Genomic DNA, 15314 nt, shown 5'->3' with positions numbered 1-15314 from the left:
AACAGCCTAAATCAGGTCAAGATGGTGGACATGAATAGAAGCCGAACAACGTTCTTGCATGATATGTATTAGAACTTGGCTGTGCTAAAGCCTCGTTCCCTAAGGATGGGGACTCTGAGAGTCCCCGGACGTCCAGTTCACCAACAAAGGAGGTGGTGCTCTTCCCTCGGGAATAGTTCCTTCCCAGGCGCTCATCACCTGTAAGATCTTTCCTTCTGCATTTGAAGGCGCAATTATATTCAATCCAAAGGCCCTGCCATTGAATTCGGCGAAACCGAGGGGAACGGTCGCAATAGGATACCCGGCACAAGCAGCAACACTTGCCATACGAGCATCGGCAGGGCCAAGTATGACATCAACGTCAAACTCGCCTAAAGTTTGTAATATCTTCTCCCTCGACCGCCTGCGCATATGCTCTACGCCAGCGTTGAAAGTTTCCTGGGTCATTTTATTGTTTAGGGCGTCGATGAGATAACTCTGGCTTGGAGCCTCTGTCAATATGTTAGACCCGCGGCAAACCAACGAATCATATGCATACCTGGCGGAAGCTCTACTTCTGCGTGGTCCTCGTTCCACTTCACAAGATCCGCGAGTGTTTTTATCTCAAAGCCTTCGAATTCGGCCAAGAAGTCCCCAAACGCCCTTCTCATGTCACCATCTAGGCCGGAAAGTTAGTCATAGGGAGAAATGGTCTGTCAACGTAGCGGAAGTGGCGGCCTTACCCATCAATGAGTCTGTATCGAAAACTCCCTCAACTCCATTTTCAAACACCTCTGGGAGGGTGATTAAGGGCACGTTTTCTACTACCTTCGCCCCCTTTCCCCGAATCCTTTCCACAGCGGAAGCAAAGGCTTCATTCTACCTTCAAGTCAGCTCACAAAAATGGTGACGTATACCTTGGTTACTTACACTCTGCGCTGTAAACTCTGGAACCGGCTCGACGACAAATGGCGCTGGCTGCCAGAGCGCCGGATCCACGAACCCTATCTTGAGTCCTTCCCATGATTTAGTTAGGAACTCGGCGTAACGTTTCTCTTGAAGGACTTCCATGAGGTTGGCAAGGTCTGAGGGCGTCTTTGCCATACCACCTATGGAGTCAAATATGGGAGTAATTGGCTGGCTCCCCCATGTCGGCGCACTTCCTAGGGTCGCTTTTAATCCGTAAAGAGCTGCCCGAGTAGCTGGCTGTACAGTAGACCCATCTGTTTCGGTGCTAACACCGAGCGCAGCAAATCCCGCGGCTATACCAGCCGCAGAACCCGCAGAAGAGCCCGCAGGAGTCTTTCTTCTATCAGCCAGACTCACATATTCGCCAGAGAATCTGATATCCTTACACTGTGACCCAGCATTGTAGCATTAGGTGTTATACCGCCGCGCACATATGGTGACTGCGTCTCCACAAAATGTTAGGACAAGAGTGACTGGGGTGGAGAAGACCAACTAACTTGTCCACCGGTTACTGACCACCCGGCCTTGAGGCCTTCTCCTTTCATAGCTCCGAGTTCCTGTACTCTAGGTTAATGCTTCTGGTAGTCTGTGGAGGTTCCGGATACATATACCGAAAGATTAGCCTTTCCAATGATAATGGCTCCGGCCTTTAGCAAACGGCTTACGATATCCGCATCTCGAGGTGCTATTGCATCTATGAAAGCAGCAGAGCCTAACGTTGTAGGCATTCCCAGGCTCGGCGTGAAGAAAACATCCTAGAAAATCAGTTATGCGACATCTTCGCTTACGAAGAACCGACCTTAACGAGCACTGGAATCCCATGTAGTGGCCCTCGCGCACCGATTTCTTCACGCTCCTTGTCCAGTTGGCGGGCAAGTTGCAGAGTAGACTCACGAGGTGCAGCAGAAATGACCGCTCTAATATTCATTCCATCATGATTGTGCCGGTCGATCTGGGCAAAGTAATCCTCTACGAGTCCTTCGGTTGTTAACACCTTAGAATCCAAAAGGGATGACAGCTCCTCGGCCGAGACTGTCAAAAGGTCAACTGGCGTCATGGCATTGAGTGAAACTCTCTGCCCCACCTGATTTCGAAGAATGGGGAATTCAACGGGAGAGTTTCTTGAAAAGAAAGTGGGACAGGATGCCTGTGAGAAGGCATTTCTCGGAAAGTGGGATGTGGATACATGCGAGATTCGATGTGTCAGCACAAGAACCAGGCTTGGGGAGAAGAGGAACCTCATGATCGCGAGGAAGAGCAGCGCTTTGCAAGGTTACAGGAGGGAAGTACCTCGTCCACCTGATGCAAGATAAGCAAGTCCGTGCTGAAAGGCGAGATTGGTGCTTTCCAGGATGCCAATCAAAGGATTCTCTCTAAGACCCCGCTTTTGGGGTAGGATTTGGGAACAAGACTCCGGATTTGGTACACCGCAGAATAAGTGCATAGGCATCCCGTGAGCGTTCTCTGCCAAGGGCGGCTCGGAACGCGGGACGCGGCCAGTACGGTCCGTGCTGCTAGAGTGCTTTTGCCTTAGCTTCAGGTACAGGTGCATGTCCCCTCGTAATTTTAATTCTCCTCAATCTCTAAGGCTTCTTCCACTTTTTTTTTGCTCACTCAGTGCTCTGGCTTATAAGATAATCGTTCGCTGAATATGGGTTCTATCGCAACTACTCTTGAATTCCTGCTCGATCTACCACTTTACAAGACAGAGGCGCCATATCAGGTTATTCCATCCCCTGACTATCCAAATATCAACCCCGCACACTTGTCGAATATAAAGCTTCACAGCCGAGACGTTTTGATACGGGATCTGAGAGAAGAAGGCGAAAACTTCTCGCTCGACGTTGCTGGTTTTGAGATTCTTCACGACGAACCCAAGAACCTAACGTTCGACAAGCTTCCATCACTTGAAGCCTATGGGAAAGAGACTGAGGCATTGCTTTCGAAACATTTTGGGGCAGTATACGTCAAATGCTGGAATCAGACGGTGAGTATCCTACACTCAAACCTTTTGCTCGTCTTGACATACACCAAGCTTAGGAGAAGTGGGGGCTACGACTCTAAGACTGTGGATATCAATGATCCAATGCTGGTACAGACCTTGCCCCGTGGTGTCCATGGTAGGATCTACATTGCTCTCTAGCTCCTGAATGCTAACTTGAATCTAGTCGGTGAGTCCGTCCGTCCTGCGCCATAGTATATTCTTAAGAGGTGCACTAGATAGCACATTTGAGTCTTCACCACCTGTCATTGAGTCATATTTGAGCGAGGATGACAAAAGTCGATACTTGAAACCTGGCTACCGTATTCGAATCGTAAAGTAAGTGGTCCCTACATATTCACGGGTTCCCAGCTTACGTGCACAGTACTTGGAGACCTCTCAATGACAAAGTGGAAGACAGGCCACTAGCCATGTGCGACTACCGTTCAGTAAACGGAAATGCCTTGGTTGCGACAGATCGCATATTTCCCCATCAACGACAGCAGAACTATCTGGTACAGCACAACAAGGAGCAACGTTTTTACTACCTCTCAAACCAAACACCATCAGAGCTGACTCTGATGGTAATGTTTGACACTCAGGCAAATGGCAATGCAAGATGTTAGACCCATCTCTTTGAATGAATGAATATGAAGCTCACTTCTTGTCCTTCCAGACTGCCCTCATGCTTCGTTTCACAACCCACTTGCACCTCAGACAGCTGCTCGTCGCAGGAGCATTGAAACTCGTTCCACGGTTATAACTGAGGCTAAGTAGATACTGGCGGTTTTCCTACAGATAATTTATCTCCATGCTTGGGAAGCATTACATGCGAGATATATCAATTTGATTGGGGTCTGGTTCAGCTACGGCCATGAGATTAGTATACGGGTTCAATGATTGCGCTTTACGTGATATTAGGTTGTTTTCAGATTTCGTGGCTTCCTGTATTATATATGTAACATAGAAGTTTGGTTTGGCATAAAACTAGACGGTATTGCTTTTTCTGCGCTGCAGACGTTGACATCAGATGATCAGTGCGTGTTGCGCCCTTTTTCATCACGTTCTTTGATTTGCTGTTTGCCCAGGCTCGTGCGACGATTGCATGAAGACTTGAGTCGGGGAACAGCGCCATCTCTAAATGCACGGGGTTGGCGATTGGACCGACAAAAGACATCATTAATCAAGGTTCACAACACCACTCGCCATCTACAGCTGGGTTTTACCCCCGCTTTTCACTTGACACAACACTTAGATCTCTCTCCGTTGCAGCAAAGACCGTTTCACCCCATATCTTGTACCCAACAGGCTCTAGAGCTAGTGGTAGACTTCTGTAGTGAGTGTGAAACTAGATAGTAGTTAGAACATCCCAGCTAATACTTTGAGATAGAAGAAACATCACTACAAACCCCTAGTCCTCTTAGCAAAATGGACCACGATACTCGGTCAGAGGCCTCTTCCATTGTAGAGACTGTAGAAGGCTCAACAGCGCCTTCTGTTGGAGCCCACACCGAGAACACGGTATGGAGTACCGTCGACCGTAGTGGTTTTCCAGCCGCCGAGGACAAGGCTCAGCCTTGGAAGGCGTTAGATCTGCCTCACGAGGAGGAATGGCAGCCTGCGCCTTGGAATGTATTTGGCCGTGCATGGAAATCTGTTCTGGTCACAGTTGACCTCATTTTGGACCTGGGTACCGGGAAAACCTGGTGTGTTATGATAGCGCAAAAAGCCTTTATAATAGTTTGCTGATGATTGAAAGAATTCACTAGATATTACCCTATTGCCATAGTCCGAATATAATTAGCTCTGGATGGGAGTCAAAGCTTGGTCTTAAATTGAACAATGTTTTCTTGGTTCCCACTGTTAGCGGGGTTAATTTCGTTGGAAACATGGGCCTCTTCATGGGTGACTAGTCAATCCCTTGGTGTTTGGCAACATTCTTTTCTAGACCAACCGATGGAATACACAAGCCATCTCCTTCCAATAATATTATGGGTTAATGCTAATGCGATTGTTCATTTATCGAAATGTTAGCGTCACGCTGATCAAAAACTCATGCTGTTTGTTGCTACATTCGTTAAAGCCGTAGTTATTGAATAATCCGCTCCGTGTATTCTGTTGGAAAATAGAGCTTCATGATGACCCGTGCTGACACACCGCTCTTCCCAACTGGGGATTACCCCGCCTTAGATTCCCTTATCAATATCCTCGACTGCGGAGATGCTTGGGTACCAGTTATCACTTTGGCCTCGGTTCGTCGTTAGAAGATAGCAACAACTTGACCAGTTTACTTTAGAATGTCTCACATTCCTCCACCGCTGGGTGGGGGTCCTAGCGTTCAATCTTTTGGAAGCCTGAGCATTAGCGAGGATGAACTTGTAGCTGGCGGTATTGCAACAATGTCAGCCACCGAACCTAACTCTTTCACATTGGAGAGACAGTTGTATGGCAACGAAATCCTCTATATGGTGGAGGCTGACATAGTCTACAGAAGCGATATTGCCCTCCTCGCGCAATGGGAGGAGGCACGAGAACAGTGTTGGCCGGGAGATTTTCGTACACACGAAAGAGACGAAATTCAGAAGTTCAGAACACCTCAACAGCTCCTTGAATCACTTGATCGGATGGCATTGCAATACAATGACCACACTACAAGCCGTCTGATTGCTCAAATTCAGCCCTGCCTCCGAACGCTTAAATCCTTTTCAGGGTTGTTCATAACGTCCCTGGCAATCAGATCCTTGGACTCGAGCCACCCGTTTGAGACAACTTTACTTTGGGGCTTGCTTCACCTCGTGATTAAAGTAAGTCTGCCTCAGATTTTTTATAATGCTCTAATCACTTTGGCTTAGGGAGCAATTACCTCGCACGACACCTTGAAAGCTACCGTGGATATTCTAAGGAGGATCCGCCAACAGTTGCGTCTATTCACAAAATCCTTTGAGTTAGTGACTGATGTAAAACCAATTCGCCAGGAGCTTGTTGACATGTTTGTTGCTCTGATTCATTTTTGGACTGAAGCTGCCCGATGGTTAAGAAGTACACCCATCTGTAAGTGATCATACAGGTACTCATAGAATGGGAAGTCCTCGCCTAACTCACTAGGATAGCTCCAAAAAACTTCCAATTACTTAACGAAAGGTTTAAGGACACATTGAGGAGGCTGGAGGAATCCGTCAGCATCGTTGACAAACTTACCGACACAAGAACCAGGAGAAGAGATACATCTCCAGATATAACGTCATTGTACGATGACCAAGACCAGAGCAAAGCTAAGTTTCCTTGCAAAGCGGGACTACCGTCGTTGAATCCATATTTCCGTTGCCGAACAGAGGAACTGATGGCAATGAGCCAGTTTTTCCAAAATCAAACTGCAACGGATGAGCTGCGGTGCTTCAGCATCTTTGGGCTCGGTGGAGTGGGAAAGTCAGCCTTGGCTCACGCCTTTATAGGGTCATGCTTAACAATGCAGAGATATGATGCAGTATTTTGGGTCAAGGCACAAAAAGCAGCAGACGTGCGAGAGTCCTTCGCGGAGATTGCTCGTTGCCTGGAATTGCCAAAAGGCGAAGAAGATGATCTTGTACAAAACACTAAAAACTGGCTTAGGAAAACAGGTACATGGGTATCCCGATACTTCTCAGTGGTCTTGGCTAATACTCCATAAAGCAAAGACATGGCTTTGTGTATTCGACAACGTGGATGACATGCGGATGTTGTGCAAACAGAATTTCCTACCATATCGAGGCGACATCGTAATCACCACGCGTTATAAGGAGCAGGCCCTCCAGGCTCCAGGCCGTCAGAAAAGATTAGAACTCGACGTTTTAAGCGATGAGGATGCCCTCAACGTATTCAACTCACTTAGGCTGAGATATGAATCATACGATCCTACACCTCGAGAGGCAAATGTCGATGCAGAATCCCTCAAAGCAGAGCTCGACACAACAAAATACTTGTTGAAAACACTTGGTGGCCACGCATTGGCAATTGAACAAATGGCGGCATACATTGCTCATGAAGGATTATCCCTAGAAGAGTACCTTGACGAATATGAGAAACAGTCGCGGCGAATGCACAGGTTTGAGGGCTTCACGAAGGACCTGACTCAGCATCATCTTGCCACTTTATGGGAGATGCATTTTGACGCTTTGAGCAAAACTATACCTGGAAAGGCGGCACTACAGCTACTTGGTCTGCTATCTCTTCTTGCGCCGGACAGCATTCCATGTAAGCTGTTTGAGGTCGAGGATGATGTCTCATTACCAGACGCCCACGGCGGCTTGTGTAAAGACGAGAGCGAGTAAGTTGCCACTATTTTCGTGCATCTCATATCTTACTTTGACCAGGTTTGAGGATGCTCGAGATCTTCTCGTTAAGCTGGCACTGATCAAGAAACAAGGGGACCGACACAACTTAAACTTGTCCCTTCACCGCCTCGTGCAGAAAGCCTATGACTTTAGCAAATACGGAAAGCTTTCTCGACAAGAGTCATTTAGCACTTTAGCGACTCTTCTGAATGCAAAATTCCCAAAAATGGGTGGTACAACGTCCCTGTACGGCCACTGGCAGGAATGCTCACTCTGGCTTCCGCATTGCCTTTCTCTTGCCGAGACATTTGTTAGGCAAAAGGAAGTACGGCAACGCCTTCGCTCCTCTCCAGATCTAGACGAGGTACTGAAAAATTGTGCCTGGTATCTCTTGGAAATCAGCGAGAATAGCGAGAGTCTGAAACTGATCGCTATCGCCCAGGATGCATGTCTGGACAAAAAAGGACTCCTTTACTCTCAGCTATGCAACAATGCGGGTTGCATTCATTTCGAAATGAATCAGAATATCCCGTGCTGGGAAAGCTTCTCCGCATGTTTACGCATTCGCGAGGAATTGCTACATCCTGATCACCCCGACCTAGCCAATACTTACAGTAACATAGCCAACTATCATGCCTCAGTAGGTGAACTTAAAGAGGCCATGGAAATGCACTTGAAAAGCTTCGAGATCGGAGAAAGAGACCCAGAAACGGAGCCAGAATATAAGGGGCTTTCGCGCTTGGGCATCGGCAGAGTCCATTTCTTGAAGAGGGAATTTGAAGACGCAATTAACCAATACGAGGAGGCCCGAAAGCTTTGGGCAAGCTTAGGCCCGGGTGGAGCCTTTATGATGGCATAGTATGTGCTAGATCCTTACATAAACCTAGCAGATGCTAATGCATTAAACAGCTACCACTTTGATATAGGGAATGTTCAACTAGCTCGGATGGATTTCCAGAGAGCAAAGAAAAGCTTTAAAGCGGGTGCCGCTATCGCCAGTGACAATCCTACCAGAATTCTGTTGGGTTCCTTCCTGTACAAAATCGCCATTGTCCAATTCCACCGCGGAAAACTTTCCAAGGCACTGTAAGTAGCTTCTTCATCACTACTGGATTAATAGGGGGCCTAATCTGAACAGGGAAAATATCGAGAAAGCAATTAAAATTGCCGAGCACCACAACTTGCAAGGTCACGTCGCTAGAACTCTTAGATTAAAGGCAGCCGTTATTGAAAAACAGGTACCGCTCTCCAGCGCCAAAAGGAAGGAGGCAGGGGATCTCAAGCTTCGGGCTGAGATGCTGAAGACCTTTTTGTGCGAAAATGGGGAAATTGGAGAACTTCCAGGTGACATACCTGAGGATGAAGCTTACGATCGATTGGTTTGTTTGTACTTTCGTTGATCCCGGGGACGGCGATGATTTAGTATAGCTCGTTTTCGGTGCTGTTATTTCGGAAGGTCTTTCTCTTATTTACACCTCCTCTTCAGCGAGTTGATTGATGCATCAACCACAAATTGATATGGAAGTATTATATACAGAACATTAACGCGTTCTGTAAGGGATGTGTTGCAGAAATACTGGGAATGCGGCTCCACGTAATTAAGTCGCATATCAACTGCGTTCGATAGTCAGCCATCAATAGTGTTCATGTAATCTATGAACAGGCTTTCGAAGGGTGTTTTCAATGAACGGTGTGCTATTGAGGACGCATGCAGGAGGAAAGCGACCCGCAACGGGGTTTATAGAGATCACGTGACTAGGCGATTCACCCTTCCGCTTAGCCACCCCACAAATATTTGTTGTTCAATCAGTCTCTCGTCCGAGACTGCAGATACACAACCTGAACCAAGTCCCCCCTTCCCATCCCCGAAATACGCACTTGATTCCCGGGGCACGCTCCCCGAACTCCAACCTGCGGGCTGATTCGTTGCATTGAATTTACTTTCCTCCTGGGATTACGTACTCTGCCATAGAGGTAGCCAATACTAAGATTTCACACACTTGACTTATTGAGGTGATATCAAGCAAAATGCCTAAGCAAGAAGACCGGAGGAAGCGGAAGCACATATTTAACCAATTCGTCCAAGCCGACCTCAGGGCCTGTTGACGAAGTGTCTTTAGCGACGATACCCCAGACCTAACCGGAGTTCATGATTTATCAGATCCATCTACACTCGTCCCTTGCATGGCTGAAGATCTCGTATCAAACCGTTACAATCCTCCCCAAACCTGACATGGTGTGATCACTCCCGTCACACCTAATATAACCACTCCATACCCAACCACAACCCTATCCTCCCCGCCTCCCTAATTCCACCACTCTGCACTCTCCGTCTTCGTATTCCCTGCACAACATCACGTTATTCCAGGAGCCTCAACAACGTGCCCAGCGTTGCTCGTGTAGAATGCGAGATCTCGAACCCGAGTCATGAGATCTGGAGAAGCTGTTTTAGAGTTCCGGGAGGCGTGGTGCTTAATTGCGCCTCGTACGTCGCATTTGTCGCCGTTTTGAAGGAGGGGGGAGAGGATGAACCGGTGGCACAGTTGCGGAGTGAGCCTTGCGGTGATGAAGATGTTATTGACTTCGGCGACATGAGCGCTATTTTGCCCCGGACCAGGCTGGGTTATCCTAGATAGTCATGGTATTTCGACAACCGGTGAGGGGGAAGTGATAACCAGGGAATGGATATAAAGGGAGGTGGATGTTGACTCTGAGGAGTCTTAGCAAGGAAGTCCGACAGAACTAAAGCAACGAAACCTTCAAAGAAATCAATTCATATTTCCACCGCCCGCCATCCCATCATTTTGTTAGCCCATCTTTCCCTACCACCACCACCACCCATCCCTACCATCTACTGACGGAAACCCTAGAAGCTCCCACCCCTGAAACAGCCATGAAGCTCACCGCCCTCATCATCCTTACTCTCGGCATGACTGTCGCAGCCCGTAAATGCGCCTGCAAGGGCGGTAGAGCTCATTCCAAGAAAGCCTGCGATGTCTTGGGTCATGTCTACGGCACTACTGGCTGCGGCTTCACAGGATGTTGCGTTAACCCAGGGGCCGAAGAGGAAGCGTTTATTAATGAGTGTGGAACTTTGGGTTATGGGTTTTTGCAGTGTAATGATTGCCCGAAGTGCTAGATGAACGAAGAGAGTGGGAACAAATTGCAGATTTGAGAAGGTGTGAGTGTTAAAGAGGGTTAGTGGCGTTGAGAAGGGACATGGAAAAGGGTTATGATCTGGGGAAGTGTCTATAAAGTCTATGTAGAAATAGGAATCCAACTACCAATGCATCACCACGTCAACACAGTTCAAGTTTAAAATCAGTATCAGTCCCATAGAGTACTATTCGCGGGATAGCTGCCTAAACGATGCCTAATTTGATATATCGACTATTTCCTTGAGTACATAAACCCCTTCTACTCTCAAACTTTCCACTTATCCGCTACAAGCAGGATAACTGAAAAACTACAAAAGGTTTCAATCTCTTAACAATATATTCAAGATTAGTTACCGGCCTACTCTAAAATAAAACGGCAGGACTGCGCGATAGCTAGCGAGGTGAGGAAGAACCTCCACTCTTCCCCGAAAGGGATTACCCAATTTTTCATATAGCAGAGCGCCCGAGGGAAGAACTGAATCTCGTACATAGTCTGATGATGGTGATGTGGAGCTATTATTCAAAGGGACTTCGACTATTATAATTGCTGGGTGAGGAGAATGTTACTACTGATGAACAGGTCTCCAGCCTGAATAGAAATATTCGAGAAACATTGCCCCTCCAAAAAGTCCCTGCTCCAATTAATCCATGTCGATAAACCGCAGTAGAGTGCGTGATGTACTGTATCAATTGTGCCTTCTCTTGCATCGAAAGGCATTGTATTTGAGTTTGAGAGATGAGAGAAAGGGATTAGAAAGAATAGATTGACGGTACACAGCTGCTTGATAACCGAGTTCATCCAAAAAAATCAGAAGATTGAACACGAGAGGGAAGGGACTGCGTATTGATGGAGACTACCATTATTCCGGAACAAAGGCTATTATATATCGTCTGAACGGCGGCTGAAACATGGCCCTCACATCATTCGCCATTTCCCACAGTTATCACCGATAGAATTCCATTCAACTCCAGCATTTGTGTAAGGGTCATTGATAATGTTTGCGAAGTTGATGGACTCATGGATCCGATGGCAAAAGGCGTTTACCGCTCCTCGGCATGACGCGAACGGTCAAGCAAATCAGCACCTCACTTCATCGAACTAGCCGCGGCATCTAGATCTGACTCTGAGGGAGCATGGTATCTTTAGTTCCACTTAAAACGATTAATCACCAGGCCCTGGGTCCGAAGGTCTGGCCCTTGGCAGCTGTCTTCTGGATCGCGGTGTTAAGATAGTCCTATCAATTGAAGATTAACATCCAGGACAGACAATTTCACTGATTTCTTTCTAAATCTTACCATAATTTCGAACGGTACAACATTTCTCCACCACTCCGGAAGCGTTACATTCGGAAGGCTGATCGCAAAGAAAACCACAATAGTCGACATGGTGAGTCCGGAGTCGAGTCCAGCCGTAGTGAGATAGTTATAATTATGCCACCAACCATGCCACCGCCGCATGATCCAAACATTAAATATGAAACCGATGGTCGCCCGAGAAGAGAAGCTTAAAGGTGTAGCAGGCAGGAGCCAGGCCATTGCGCCTAGCGTTACAGGAGCATGCAGATACCTCGCTGGAGACCTCGGTGCATATCGATTAAGAGTGTAGAAGGTAACCGGGAGAATCGCTCTAATGAACCAATAGAAGTGTATTGAGCTATACGTGGATCCTAGACCAAACATGCTCTGCGGACCGATGACGCCCCAGGTAATAGAATTGGAAAAGAACGCTCGCCCATTAGGAAAAGTGAAATGCCCTTTTTAGTCATATTTAGCGTAGTTCTTGCAGCCAAGAGAGGCACAAACCTTTCTGAAGTCGATCGCAGACTTCCGGGATATTGCCAAGTCTTGCATGAGCTGAGAAGGGGTCATATGGTAAGCGAGTCGACAAGGTGTTGAGATCCAAACAATGTGGATTGTACAAGTGGATTGTAAGGTCTAAGGAGCGAGAGAGAGCTCTGGGCTAACTATATACTGTACGAGAAAGGAGCTAGTCCTAATGAGTGAATAGTGCAGTACATGGGTATGGTATCGCGTGAGACACGTGCGACACCAAGCGTCCGGTTCATAACGGCTATCTGAACAAAGCAAGCCAAAATTGCAGCTACAATCTGGCAGGCAAAAGTGACCTTTGGTGGAATCTTCATGTAATGGGCTAGCTTTAGGTCTCTAGCAAAGTACCAGTGTGTCCAACCGTTAGTACACCTAATAGTACAGTACTGCAGTACACTGATTTTGGTCACGTACGTACGTACAGGGCATCTACTCAGTATACTGTACTATACATGAGGCTGCTGTACTAACCGTTTACAGTAGTTATATAGGATTTTTGGTGGTTTTAGGCAGTTGAAGGCAGGTTGCTGAGGGCCAGGGGGCTCGTGTTCGGAGATTAATGCGGAGAATGCCGTTATTGCCTGTTTTGTTAGCAATCTTCTAACAAATTCAGCAACTATGCCATCTACGTTATTCTTTTGCCCATTATGATGTCCTAATTCCTATCCCAATCAACGACGCGGTCGACAATAGAGGCTCTTTAACTGCAGAAGAATTAGTTACGTAACAACGCTGTTACTAGTAAGCTGACTAAGCTTACAGAGTACATTAAAACAGTGAGATTAACAACTGTAGATCTCACAAGGGGTATCACAACTTCCTAATTAGGTATAGTCTTTAGCTTCAGCGCAATTACTTCATAATACTTCAATATACTTCAGTTACTGTATCCTAACCGTACACTGACGTCATCTCCTCCGTACAGTTAGTAACAGCCTCCTCTTCCGTAACTGTACTATACAGCCTCCAAAAGGCTCCGTAACTAACGGTTGGACACACTGCAAAGTACTGCGCTTGGCCGACAATGATCGTGCTGTATACTTTGAATATCATAACGCCAATTGGTTTACCCGGGATCATATAGCCGGCGATAAACGGTGATATAACGTTAATCAAACATAGATTAGAGGGCTCTCGTCTATTGAAAGGTCGGCCCTACTTACGATAGCATAATCTTCGCGATGCCGTAGATCATACAGCATGGGAGTAGGATCACAAGAGCCATGATTAGCGAAACAAAGTACGCCCACTAAGGGAGCTGAGAGTCATAGGCCAGAACCGTGGCAAGGCCAAACGAGACTGAGATTACGAGTAGAATCCCGTACCACCAGTCTGGACAAGGCACATACTTTGCCATCATCTTCATATGAATATCGGGCTCCTGGTAACGGGCGGCTTTGAATCGATAACAGATTTCTTGACGACGGTAAAGAGTAGTATGAATGATCGTAGCGGTGAAAGCACCAAAGCTGACACCGTAGTTGATCGCTAAGGTTGGGGTAAGAAACATTAGGGAGTATGCCTTGTACTTTGTGGAGTCAAATGAGAAGTTTGAACCGCGGATCCGAGGAACGTTGTAGATTTTCTGCCTATTGCCGAATGTAGTCGAAGTGTTTATAGGAAGATACTCGGAATACCAGGAACCAGTGTAGGAGATGCCAATTGTCGTTATAAGCACAAAAATGACCAATCCGAGAAGGGTTTTAAGTGGGCATGTGCTGGTGCAAGAAGTGGATCCTCAAGATAGCTTGACACATAAATCCAGTCGAAAGTTAGCGGAATGAGAGACAGTCCGGTAAATCCGCCGAACAGTTGATTGATAGTCACGTTGTTTAGTTTGATCCTACGAGTGTAGTGAGCGGTTGGCTCGTGCGCAGCGTTCCCAACCGTACGTAATACGTTTCAACTCGCTGTTTTTTAGGCTGTAACTTCTTAGTTTGTTAGTACGTTTTAACATAAAGGGAGAATTTAAATCTACTTATAGGGCGTAACTGTTATAGCTTATAATCCTTCTATGTTTTAACAGCTTATAAAACGTTACAGTGTATATAGTCTACTAAGTCCCCTATTTTACTGTAAATATAACCTTACTAGAGCTAGTTTTTTTATAGTTAGAAAGCCTTAATTATTAAACTAAAAAGCTTATTTCTATTATAAGTAATAGTTTTTCTACTTTTAAAAAAAAACCTCTTATAATTACAGCTTATAAAAAGAATAAATAAAAAGTTAAAAGTAATTTTATATAGTGTAAAGTAAGAGAGTTATTTAACTTATTTCTACTAAGTAAAAGAGTTAGTAAATAAAGAGCTGTTATTATTAGCTATAGTAACATTTTTATAGTAGCTGTTATAGTACTGCTGCAACTCTGTTATTTTTTACTACTTTTTATATAAGCAGCTACTAGTAAGAAGGCTTATGTTAATAAAAAAAGTCTTTTTAAAGCTTTTATTATAATAGTTACTACTAAGTAACTTATGTTATATAGGCTTTTAAGTAACATTATTATTATTAGCTTTAGCCTTAGCCTTTGCATTAACATACTTTTAAAAAATAGCCTTTATTAAAGCCTTAGCTTTTTTATGCTATATAAAGTGCTTTCTTTAGTAGTCTTTAAACTAAATAAGATAAAGTTAAAAGTTTAAAATTATTACTATATAGTAATAAAATATAAGTAGCTTAATAATAAACTTTTTTTAGTATATAAGTAACTTCTCTATGCTAAATGCTATACTAGATTTAAAGTAGTAATTATTACTTTTACCTTTAAGTTTATTACTTATATATAAAAGCTTAGTATAAAGGTGTTATAAGTTAATAATAGACATTTAAAAAGAGCTATAAAAGCTGTTACCTTTAAAGCGTTTTATTATAAAGTAAAAAACTTTAAAAAACTTATAAAAGTAATTAACTTTTTTTTATTTATCTTTAGTAATAACCTTAGTAAGAGTAAAGTTACTAGAGATAGTAAAGTTTATAAAGTTATTATTAGTACTTTTTTACTTATGTATAAACTTAGTAATAGTGTTCTTAAGCTTAAAATAGCAGAGGAGTATAAAATAAATGCTGTGCTAGCGTACACTGCTGTCT

General features: G+C 45.1%; 5 protein-coding genes across 5 annotated transcripts; 3 read left to right on the top strand and 2 right to left on the bottom strand.

The window, feature by feature from the left end:
* Window positions 1-72: 72 nt before the first annotated feature.
* Window positions 73-2163, bottom strand: BDR25DRAFT_287552 (amidase signature enzyme). The gene is made up of 8 exons (XM_033688335.1): window positions 1748-2163; window positions 1560-1703; window positions 1446-1505; window positions 1335-1394; window positions 910-1281; window positions 723-858; window positions 539-658; window positions 73-491 (listed from the first exon to the last, which is right to left on the bottom strand). The coding sequence occupies exons 1-8, from the start codon at window positions 2003-2005 to the stop codon at window positions 100-102; spliced, it is 1542 nt and encodes a 513-aa protein (XP_033546806.1). The 5' UTR covers window positions 2006-2163; the 3' UTR covers window positions 73-99.
* Window positions 2164-2536: 373 nt separating this feature from the next.
* Window positions 2537-3922, top strand: BDR25DRAFT_35816 (uncharacterized protein). The gene is made up of 5 exons (XM_033695899.1): window positions 2537-2935; window positions 2984-3068; window positions 3169-3268; window positions 3315-3550; window positions 3606-3922. The coding sequence occupies exons 1-5, from the start codon at window positions 2600-2602 to the stop codon at window positions 3704-3706; spliced, it is 858 nt and encodes a 285-aa protein (XP_033546805.1). The 5' UTR covers window positions 2537-2599; the 3' UTR covers window positions 3707-3922.
* Window positions 3923-5226: 1304 nt separating this feature from the next.
* On the top strand, window positions 5227-8733 carry BDR25DRAFT_314735 (uncharacterized protein; the record flags this gene model as incomplete). The annotated part of the gene is made up of 8 exons (XM_033691477.1): window positions 5227-5733; window positions 5782-5980; window positions 6040-6546; window positions 6599-7232; window positions 7279-8097; window positions 8149-8325; window positions 8360-8618; window positions 8668-8733. The coding sequence occupies 8 exons, from the start codon at window positions 5227-5229 to the stop codon at window positions 8731-8733; spliced, it is 3168 nt and encodes a 1055-aa protein (XP_033546804.1).
* A 1211-nt stretch (window positions 8734-9944) lies between these two features.
* Window positions 9945-10538, top strand: BDR25DRAFT_35800 (uncharacterized protein). Its single transcript, XM_033695875.1, has 2 exons — window positions 9945-10045; window positions 10110-10538. Exon 2 carries the CDS (start codon window positions 10133-10135, stop codon window positions 10376-10378), a length of 246 nt encoding a protein of 81 aa, XP_033546803.1. The 5' UTR covers window positions 9945-10045; window positions 10110-10132; the 3' UTR covers window positions 10379-10538.
* Window positions 10539-11379: 841 nt separating this feature from the next.
* On the bottom strand, window positions 11380-13452 carry BDR25DRAFT_369852 (uncharacterized protein; the record flags this gene model as incomplete). Its single annotated transcript, XM_033697116.1, has 8 exons — window positions 11380-11632; window positions 11694-12151; window positions 12201-12251; window positions 12370-12599; window positions 12699-12808; window positions 12988-13047; window positions 13227-13260; window positions 13391-13452. The coding sequence occupies 8 exons, from the start codon at window positions 13450-13452 to the stop codon at window positions 11564-11566; spliced, it is 1074 nt and encodes a 357-aa protein (XP_033546802.1). The 3' UTR covers window positions 11380-11563.
* Between the last annotated feature and the right edge of the window lie 1862 nt (window positions 13453-15314).

The sequence above is a fragment of the Lindgomyces ingoldianus genome (assembly GCF_010093535.1).
Source record: "Lindgomyces ingoldianus strain ATCC 200398 unplaced genomic scaffold BDR25scaffold_18, whole genome shotgun sequence".
In the NCBI taxonomy this organism is placed as follows: Eukaryota; Fungi; Ascomycota; class Dothideomycetes; order Pleosporales; family Lindgomycetaceae; genus Lindgomyces; species Lindgomyces ingoldianus.
Note: the sequence above shows the minus strand (reverse complement) of the source record. Positions and strands in the feature narration are given on the sequence as shown.

Bases quoted from the DNA above. Each gene is read 5' to 3' on its own strand.
- BDR25DRAFT_287552 (XM_033688335.1), bottom strand. From the start codon at position 2,005: ATGACGCCAGTTGACCTTTTGACAGTCTCGGCCGAGGAGCTGTCATCC. The intron at 1,704-1,747 runs GTCGGTTCTTCG...CTGATTTTCTAG, and splicing joins GGATTCCAGTGCTCGTTAAG to GATGTTTTCTTCACGCCGAG. The intron at 1,506-1,559 runs GTATATGTATCC...CCTAGAGTACAG, and splicing joins TTGGAAAGGCTAATCTTTCG to GAACTCGGAGCTATGAAAGG.
- BDR25DRAFT_35816 (XM_033695899.1), top strand. From the start codon at position 2,600: ATGGGTTCTATCGCAACTACTCTTGAATTCCTGCTCGATCTACCACTT. The intron at 3,069-3,168 runs GTAGGATCTACA...GAGGTGCACTAG, and splicing joins CTTGCCCCGTGGTGTCCATG to ATAGCACATTTGAGTCTTCA. The intron at 3,551-3,605 runs GTTAGACCCATC...TTGTCCTTCCAG, and splicing joins GGCAAATGGCAATGCAAGAT to ACTGCCCTCATGCTTCGTTT.
- BDR25DRAFT_35800 (XM_033695875.1), top strand. From the start codon at position 10,133: ATGAAGCTCACCGCCCTCATCATCCTTACTCTCGGCATGACTGTCGCA.